The sequence below is a fragment of the Rhagoletis zephyria genome, unplaced genomic scaffold (genome assembly GCF_001687245.7).
Source record: "Rhagoletis zephyria isolate East Lansing unplaced genomic scaffold, Rhagoletis_zephyria_1.1 Rzeph_scaffold_02691, whole genome shotgun sequence".
Lineage (NCBI taxonomy): Eukaryota > Metazoa > Arthropoda > Insecta > Diptera > Tephritidae > Rhagoletis > Rhagoletis zephyria.
Window position 1 is genome coordinate 66,465 of NW_016159775.1, and position 10,705 is coordinate 77,169.

Here is a 10,705-nt window from a genome sequence, read left to right on the forward strand (position 1 = left end):
GCCCTCGGATCGCCAGCATATGGAATACTTTTGTAAGGTTGTTGAAGAGTGTTGCCACCTGTTTGAAAAGCTAAGTTAGGAACTTGGCTCAAACTGTGCCAATTTTGGTCAAATTTTACTTTAAATGGTACTTAATTTTTCGATTTGGCACAAAGTGCCAAAATGGCACTTTTGAAAAATAGTAATTGTTCAATACATTTTTGTTAAATACTTTGCTTTTTCTTCTTTTTCTCATATCTATATTTTCTAATATCTATAGTGTATACAACTGGTTATCTTATTTTGGAATTGGACTTTTATTTTAGGAATGTGTTTCTAATTTTAATACTGAATGGGAAGATTTAAAAAGAATGGCGCCTTTTTTATCCTCAGTACGGCACTTCATAGTTAAGGATAGTTGGCAGCCCTGCATGTGGGGGTGCGCTAGAACTAAACATATCGAGCTAAAAGGAGAAAATGCTGACAAATTAAACTCTTCTTAACGAAAAAAAAATTATATTCAAAAAGACACTGTGAAGTGAGCGAGAATTTTTATTTTTTTTTGTATAAATTTAAATACTTAATTCTTATTATTATACATACAAATAGTATTTATATTTAACTGTATTGTATTTATATAAAAACTGCTGTATAAAAATTAAAAAAAAATAACATCGTTTTTGTTGTGCCTTACTATTAAGTCCGCGACTTTTATTACTTCAATAAGTAAATAGAATTACTAAAGCACAAGTTCCAAACAAATTGGTTTAAGGAAGTAATTCAAGATATTTTAAGTCCAAATTCGAGCGCTTCTAGTCGAGCTAAAGCTACAAAACTCGAGGTTTATTGCATTTTTAAATTAGCCATTTGTTTTATATATCGCCAATTAATGAGTTTGGCTGATGTATTCCGAAGCGCATATGTAGAAAAGTATGCAATATATGTATACATTACACATATATAGTATATGCATGTACATATGTATACACTTATTTGTATATATGTATGTATGTACGTATGTGTAATTATTGGACTTACTTTCAATTAGTTGCACAACCATCAAATACGAAATGCTGACAGAAATGTAGGGAAACACATTAAGCATAAATTTTTTTTACGTGAAAAACATACATACATAAATACCATATGTGTATATATCACTACACAATAATGAAACGGTTTTAAACTTTTTTATGTGCATATGTATGAGAAATTACAGTGGTGCATAAAAATCTTGCATACACAATGATTTCATATACAGGTACCGCCATAAGTCAGTTATACTATATGCACATATGTACATATGTATGTACAAACGCACGCTGACATATTTTGTCTGCAATTTCGTACAGGTGCTAAAAAGAAAGTTGAGTTCGGTTTTCTTTAAATTACTTTCGATTTTGGCGCGCATGCGCATTAAAGCACTTTGCGGTCAGCAAACAAAAGGAAATGGAACCATTTTCAAGGCAATGCAGCCAAAGAAAGGGCAAAGTACAGAGTAAGTAACTGCATATTTATGTAAATAAAACAAAGAAAAAAATGCATAGTATTTAGGCTCAAAGATATAGATTTTTTTTTGTTTTTCAGGCCTCTCTTTCAGTGCGACAATACTAATAACTTTTTAGCGACAAGCTAGTGAGCTTTAGGAGCTTCTGTGAACACAAAGAAGACACAAAGAAGATACAAAAAATGCCAGAAGACTATATTAAGAAAAGAAAAAAAAAACGCATAGAAATTCTACCGCAACTCTTATTAAGATGAATATAGAACGTAAAACTTCTTTTAGACACTCATCTTTAAGGACTTCCACCGTAATCCGAGACAGAATAGATGGCATAAGAGGTCGTTATTGAATCGTTATTAACATGTTGTTATATTTGTATCAGACGCATGAAGAAGAGCAAATCACACGCGAACGAACTATCCAAATAAAAATCTACAATTTCCAAAGAGAAAGGGAAGACATAATACTTATGGCTATTGTTGACATAACTCTATGACATCATTACATTACCGCGAATAATAATGTATTGTATTATCAAACATCAAACATCATCATCACACATCCCATTCGTAGTCTTAAAGCGGCAAAAACGTTTATGCAAACATTTAGACGAATTTATATTATGCGCACAAATATTGTTGTTAATCAGTCATTTAAGCGCGAGATTTGTTGTTAATTGAAATGTTAAACACACCTACAAAAGAAAACCGATAACTATGTATCTCCGAAACATAATGGCAAGATGGAAGTGTAAAGGCAAGGTAAAGAAAAAATGCCAATGAAAGGAAAGAAGGGGCTGTATTACATAGCAATGAAAGTAAAAGTTTTGGCACTTTAACTGATGCAACAACAAAGGCAATAAATTTGTCGTTAACTGAGATTGTTTAATGAGCGCAGCAGGCGCAATCAGAGTTACCAGATGTGAAAAGCAGCATGGAAATTGAAAAAAAAACTTAGAGGGTAAAATTTCTCAAATTTCGTTGATATAAATAAATTGAGGAGCACTACAAAATATTGGATAGAAATGGAATGCACCTGAGCAGCTATTGCCCATTATACGTACTTTATTACTTATTTAGAGGATAAGGATATATATGTAGAGGTGGGGTAGGAATTCATTGCTCGTCCATTCTTATTTAATACTCCGAGCCAAAATTGTACCATCTAATTCTGGAGACGGCTGAGCAGCGACAGAGAACATGTTCTTTACCATCCTCATCTACCAAACAAGATGTACCCAATGGATCGTCGATGATACCCCGTAATCAGTCCTATCAGGGCTCGTAGAGCACTGCTTCTAAATATGAGAAGGAATTTTGTTAGCACCCTAGGACGCCTTTTCAGGATACATGATGAGTTGATTTTTTTTAATATTCTCAACGTTTTTCAAGTTAAGTTTTTATTTGTTATTTTTCTATAAAGCATTGTCCAACCTCAAAACCAGTCACCAAAAAAAATTCTCATAAATCGACGGGATTTTTTAACCGGTTGAAACATGCACTTCATTAGACGAAAATTATACGGGAAGAACATTATGAATATTTCAAAAATCAACACGTGAACGCTTGCTTCAGTCAGGTGTCAATACTACGCCAACTGCCCTGATGAGTTTTCTTAATGGAATTTTTAATGTAGCCGATTGTCCCCGCTATGTTTAACACTAAAATTGGCAACGGTCCGATAATGATAATTGAAAGGGCAAGAAAATTTATTGAAATTTTTCTATAGCAAACGAAATAAATTCAGTCAAAAACATTCCGTTACCGAAAGTTATCAATTAACCGAAATTCATCGAATCAGCGAAGTTTATAGCTATCTAAATTTATCGTTCCATCCTTATTGGCTTATCACAACGTATTCAATTATTCCAAATTCAAATTGAACAATGTTTATTGAGTTGTCGAATTTTGTAGACACAGAAACTTTGTTGTCGAAATTTTAAGATAATTTCGAGCTATACAAATTTATGGGATTATCGAAATTTGTCAAGTTAATTTAATTTATCAAGCTATCGATATTCATTAAATTATTAATATTCATAGAGTTAACAATGATTATAGAGTTATCGTAATGTATCTCGTTCTTTCAACTTATCGAATTATCATTATTTATAGATCCACTAAAATTTGCCGAATATCGAATCGAAGTTTTTTGATTTTCAAAATACATCGAGTTATCGAAATTTCAAGGTGATATAAGTTTATCGAGTTATCAGTGCTTATCGAATTTTATCGTGTTATCAGAGTGTAACGAGTTGTCGAAATTTGTCGATAGATTTCGATAAATATAAGCTATCATAATTAACCGAGTTATCGAAATTTATAGAGATCCAGAGTTATCGTAAAGCATCGAGTTTTTTCAACTTATCGAGTTATCGGTATTTATTGCTTTAAAAAAATGTATAGATTTATCGAATCAAAGTTTTTTTTTTGAATTTTCAAAAAATATCAAGTTATCGAAATTTTAAGGTTATGTAAGTTTACCGAGTTATCAGTGCTTACCGAATTTATCGTGTTATCAAAATTTATAGCGGTATCCAAAGTTTATCGAGCTATCGATTTATATCGAGATATATACATTTTTCGAGTCATTTATCGAGCGCTCAAAATGCACTGTTATAGAGATTTATCGACACTAGTCGATTTATCAAATTTCATTGAGTTATCGCATTTTAATGTTTTTGAAATATCGCATTATCGATATGTATAAAATTATGGAAATTTAGAGACAAACTGTATCGGGTCAGTTCCGAGTCCTGCCAAAAAGCCATCAAAGATATATAAAAAAAATTTAGTCACGTTTTAGTTCCAAAGCAGTAGGGGACTAAGACTGCTAAATTAGAAAACCTCTCAAAAGCTCTTAAAAAGGTAGAAAAATGATCCAATTTCGGAGCAACTGGCACTCCTGGTACACTTAAATGGTTAAAGCTGTTTAGTGGTTTTTGTCAGTCACCTAAAATCATTTTTTTACAACAAAAAAGTGTAAAATTGAAAAAAAAAAACTACTCGTTATATCACCCTTACTACGTTTTTTTTTATGGTTTCGATTTAGAGAAAAGTGTGCCCATATTATTTACATATATCAATTAGTAAATAAATTCATTCCATTCAAATATACTTATATTATCTAACTAAAAATAAGTAAAAAATATGAATAATATACAAACCTGCATAATCCGCATGACAGCTTAGCAGTAGAAAAATTTGTAGCAGTAAAATGGCAAAAATGTTGTTGTTGTATTTTCGGCAAATAAACCACATTTTTTGTTTTATTAATTGAGGCTTTTCTGTTGTTGTTTGTTACAATTCGCTGGTGAGTGGTACTACGTCGTTTTTGGTTTACTTTATTTACACTTATTTTAATTGATTTTAATTAAAGAGGTTTTTGTTGCTTTTTTACTAATATTTTGTTCGTGCTGTTGTCACTTACGTCACTTCGACTTTTTGTTACTTTAGTCTCTTAGTTGGTTACATTAACTAAGAATAAGTAATTTTCTTGAACGGAGCTATGTACATAATATGTACTACATATGTATGTATATTAGGGCGGGTCAATATTTTTTTTGTTTTACTATGCGCGTATAGCAAAGGAGGGTTTTATGCAAATTTGTTGAAGAAACCATGGGTCTGAAATCAATTTGAAGTTTGCCAAATTGCGAAAGTGGGTTTCAAAGAAAATGTTAAAATTTTCTCTGTTACCTCCCTGGTGGAAGTTTCAAGAAATGGATGCCAAAAATACAAAAATTTATATTCTTATTTCTGGTTAAGAGATTGTAAATATATGGGCAGTTTAGTCTTAGTTTTCTTTCAATTTTAATTTCGATTGCAAATATTTTCAGCATCTTGCTTCATTCCAACAAGGCCAATAACTGTGCCGAATTCGGTAGAAATCGATAAAACGTTTATCGAGACACAGATTCACATACACCCATACATACATACACATCCATACCATTCATACATAAGCCAATTTTCCCAACGAAATCCATTATTGTCATAGATTTTTAGTATTGGGCGGACCTTGTGTCCTGAAAGCTCTATACGAATTATTTGAGTTGCAATTTTAAAATAACATAGCACTATGTTAAGCTGGAAATGAGTTTAGAGTTTAAGCGCCAAAGTCAAAAAGGTTTTAACAAAAGCAAATCTGCTAGCGAGGCTTATATCGAATATTCGAGTAGCTGAGGATATCAAGCAGGAGTCCAGAGAAGCAAATTGCTTTCTGACTGTGAACTTCTTAAAGCTGGGCTGGGAATTTGGGTGGTCAAAAACGGGCTGAGAGGTTTATACGAAGAACTTTCATTGAAGAGTGCCATGCCACTTTCAGATTAAGACGCATTGCCACGAGCAGTCACGCATCAGCATGCTTATAATAAAGAAGTTCTATGGAGACCGAACTGCAAGCAATTGTAAATTGGATAGAAGAAGCCTTCGCTCATAAAGGCTTCGTATTAGTTACATAAGTAACTAAGCCTAGATCGAGGAAACACATTTTAATGTTTGTGCTTTTTGGGGTAACTCCAAATTCCTTTAAGACACTACTCGGACGAACTTCCGACATGCTTACAGATTCCGTTCCGATTTTTAGAAATTTGCAGAGATCTCGGAAAAATATTATCGGAAAAGCGATTCTGTATTATTTTTTATTGAATATGGTTTGGTCAAAACAAAATAGGGAACATTGATCGTAATTTTAAAAATTAAAAATCGCCGCCATTTCAAAAGTCATTTTGTGTGAAAAATTATTAAAGCTGCGTTTCAGCAAATTCATTTAAGTGGAAAATAATTCGAATTTAATTTCTCATTTAATTCTCCATTCAAATTTTTCCGTTTGAATAAGTTCTTGATTTATGTAATTAAAAATATGGCAGCACCGTGCTAAAAGTGGTTGGGCGAGCAGGACTGGTATACAATGAAACAGCTTATACACAGTATTGGAGTTTGTGTATATTGATCAGCTGATTAAACGTATAATACCTCTGAGTGTGGCTATTCTGATTAAATTTTTATTTAAGTGAAGAGGTGACCTATGAAAATTAAAAAGAAATTAAATTTGATTAGTAAAACTAAAAATTTGAAAATTAAAATAATTTGCACTTAAATTTATTTGGTGAAACGCAGCCTAAAACGAGAAGGAAAACAGGTACACAGACAAATATGACCTATATAAATAAAAAGATTGTCTCTATTAAAAGTTTCTAGGTTAAACTGTTTGGCAGACGAACAAAGCGAAAAAACATTTATTGAGATTAGGTTTATGTGAAAATTTTAATCGGTTTTTTTTATAAGAATATCTTTTAAAAATCATAGCGAAGGGTTCGAGGACAGTTTAGTGCAGACCCCGTTTTTTATTCATTTTCTATTTATAAATTTTCAATAGATAACTTATCAAAATCGAAAGAATTCCTTCTAGATTTCATTGAAAAGATAATCCCACTAAAAAGGCTTTCTTCTTTCAAAACAAAAAAAGATAAGTTTTCGCCCTGTTTAGCTTGATTCATTACTTTTCCAAGAATATCTCATTTTTGAGATCAGAGCAAAAAATAGTGAACTACAACTTGCCGACCAATATTTGCAAAGTCCATAATTTCGATTTTTTTTTTTTACTTCAACTCAATTTCTGTCAGTTTAGTATGAAATTAGGCCGTGTGCAAAATGTGAGCCTAATCGAAGGCGGTCGCACAGAATCTTGTTACGTTTAATTTGGAACAGCCGTATGTTCAAATGTATGTATACATTAGACTGTCTTAAATAAAACGACAATTTTTATCCTTATTTTTATTATGTGTGAAAATTACGTTGCCAGTCACAAAAAAAAAAAACAAAATGGTGAAAATATTTTAGCAAAAATTAAAATTTTTTTTTGAAAAACACGGGTTTTGCTACTCTTTTACAAGAAATTAAATATAAAAATAAAAAACCTTGTTGACCATTAAATTTTAGGGTAATAATTTGTAAGTTTGAGTTAGCTAGGACCTCTGTTGATTTTTGGCAATTTTTTTTTGTCGACTGTGTTAGTCATTTTCTTCCACACGAAGTATGTTTGCGAAATTTGCTTATATGGAGAAAATGAGCGACAACTTAAAAAAAATAAAAAATAAAAATAGAAAAACTTCCAAAAATCAACGGTATGTCCTGCGAGTTTTTTTATTTATTATTATTTTTAAGCAAACAACAAAACCGTCTTCAATTCTCATATAAAAATTTAAGATTATCGTTAATTTCTTCATTATCTAATGATCCGATTTAAACCCAATTAATACGGGACTACCTGCGAGGTAAAAGCTTTCCTCTAAAAAAAGAATTTTAGAAATCGGTTAACGTGGTCCAAAGTTATGCGTACACAAAAAAAAAATATTCCGACGAATTGATAACCTTCTCCTTTTTGTGAAGTCGGTAAAAAAATAGCGGAAAAATTTTTTTTATTGAAAAATGAAGAAAGAGGGCAACAAGTTTGCCACAATAATTTTTTTGTCGTTTTATTTGGCAGAATCTTTATAAAAAATTTGCGAAAAATAAAATAATTAAAAAATAGCTGCCCGTACTGCAAAAAATCGCTGTACCTAAACTTTATTGATTGACTGTAATTTTTTTTTAAGTTCACGTATGTACATATTTTTGTGCTTTTTTATTTCTGTCTTCAAATTAATGTCAAATTAATACAATTGATTTTAACGCAGTTACTCTTCAAAAGAAAAACGTTCAAACATTTTTTGTTTTTTTGCTATAATCCGCATTTAAACATCGTAAAATGAGTGCAATGCCACACCGGTCAGTGATAAGAGACAATAATATCGCGCGCGCGCGCACACATCACCAACGTAACGTGAGCTCTGGTTTTCTAGTATTCGTACTGCACACAATAACGCGTTGCGCGCCAGTTAACTTGGTGACTCCTTTTGCCAGCCATGCCAATGACTTTTATGGCCAACGGAATGAGGTTAATTAAATTGAGAGCAGCAACAACTACATACATACATACATATAGCAATAAATAATTCGGTGAACTAAGTTGCACTGTCATTCACCATACACATACATACATACATATGTATATACATATACATATACTTAAATGTATTTGTTAGCTACTTAAGTCTAAAACAGACAATAACTGTGTTGACTGCAGCCTCGCTTGACTTTACTTGGCAGTGTTACACTTTTTAACTTCTCCATTTGCACATGACAACTTCAGCACTAAACTAAATACATACAAACAAATAAACATACGAATGAGATAATAACAGTAAGTAGATTATGTAACTCGTCTTTGCTGACACGTTATCACTGTTATAATTTTCCGGCGCGTAAACTTGATTTTGTTTTTTTTTTTTTTGGTTTTGTTTGTTGCTGGGTCAAGGTACGCTTATCGCGGCAGCAATTGCTTGCCCTAGGACTCGACATAAATATTTACATATTTGCATAACATTTAAGCGTGGAATTCTATGAAAGTATGTATGTATATACATATATGTATGAAAGTGCTTGTGTCTGCTATCTGTTTGTGCGCATGCGTAACGNTTTATAAATTCACCTTCACCGCACTGCGGATATGCACGTCATTCCCTTACACTTTTCGTTCACTTTTATTTTTACTTTCGCATTCACATTCGCTTTCGCGTTTATTTATGTACTTCTTTTGCAGCTCACACACAACCACTCTCGCTTTCGTATGACCGCTGTGTGCCTTCAGCGTTCAGCGTTTTTGCGACCGTCGCGTTTGCGCACTCAAAACAATCTGTTTGCTGTTGTCTAAATTTTGCTTTCGTTTGCCACCGCTTGCAATGCTCAATTTTGGATTGCAAGTTTTTCAATTTGTTTGTAAGTTTTCGTTTTTTTGTACGAAATTTTTGAAAAGTTAACAAACGCTTTTTAGTTGAGCTTAAAGCAGCACCACGTTCGACACGAATTTCAGGGGGTTGTCTCGAGTGGCATTCGCATTTGTAGCGCCCACTTAGCGCACGCACGGCATTGCAGTGCAAATAAATATAAAGAAAAAAAAAACGAAAAACTTAAGCAACGAACTTGATTTTGGGGAGGTGTTTGTGTGTGTGTACTTGAGCGTTGTATTGAAAATGTTAGATGGGTGTAAATGTTATTGAAAATATAATAACAACATTTATGCGAGTGTTTGACTTACAAATTATATTAATAAATTTTTTTATGCGTATACATGCGTAGCATATTTTATATTAAACAACAATCAGGCATTTAAATAGAGAATTTACTTTTATTGTAATTATAGAAGTATGCAATTAAGTTATTCGCCTATTGTTAAGATCCATTCGGTTTCTTTGTTGAACTTTTACTAGTATCGAGTTCCACACCGACAATAGGACCTTTGGCAAATGGTGCGAGCGCCTCTGTTTGAAGAAAATAGGAGCCTGATGCGCTGCAAATTCAAAAAAAAAAAAAACAGATCACTAGTTAATACTAATTTAAATATTTATGTACATAAATTAAATTTAAAAACATTTATTAACTGTTTTGGTTATCGATGAAATTAAAGTTATCGAAAGATGAGTTACTGATAAGGTCAAAGGCAGCGATTAATTTGCAGCTACTTAAAAGTTATTGATAGATTTATAGTTATATGTACATAAGTTATTGGTAACATAAAATGTACCGATAAGTTATCGATAATAAATTTTGCTATTAGGTAATTAACTACCTACAAAATTATGTACATCGATGAGTTATCAAAAATTATAGTTATCAAAAACTTATCGGTTCAGTTTTTGGCAGCGCTCAAATTATGGATATCGGTAAGTTATCGATATAATTTTTGTCAAATTATTGAAAACAGTTAGCGAGAGAATTTGGACCACCGGCAAGTACTTACTTATATAATTTTAATTATTGATTAGTTATTGACAGTTATGATGACTATTGATTAAATTAAAATTACCGAAAGATAAGTTACTGGTAATATGAAAGCTACCGCTAAATTGACAGTTTCATACAAGTTATCGATAATTTCACAATTATTGAAAAGTTATCGATGAAACCATATGTGGAAATACGTATACCAGTAAATTATCGACGAGTTAACGTTAAGATTATGTTCATTGACAAAATGTCAAAAATTATAATTTACAAAAAGTTATCGATAAATTTTTTTGTTATCGATAAAATTGTTGTTATGGATTATTTATAAATAGCTAGCTCACGTCCTTGCAATCACAACAGACGGCCAATTTATTCGCCACTCGACTCACACACC

The 10,705-nt window shown here is 31.9% G+C and overlaps 1 protein-coding gene across 1 annotated transcript in view; it reads right to left on the reverse strand.

Annotated features, from left to right (window-relative positions):
* Positions 1 to 9,200, reverse strand: part of LOC108367449 (phospholipase A1 member A) — a 36,079-nt gene extending 26,879 nt beyond the window's left edge. The window contains exons 1-2 of the mRNA XM_017622061.1: positions 9,017 to 9,200; positions 4,650 to 5,006 (exon numbers count right to left, since the gene is read on the reverse strand). Of these exons, the coding sequence (XP_017477550.1) occupies positions 4,650 to 4,743 (94 nt within the window). The 5' untranslated portion in view covers positions 4,744 to 5,006; positions 9,017 to 9,200. The remainder of the gene's footprint in view (positions 1 to 4,649; positions 5,007 to 9,016) is intronic.
* Positions 9,201 to 10,705: the final 1,505 nt, after the last annotated feature.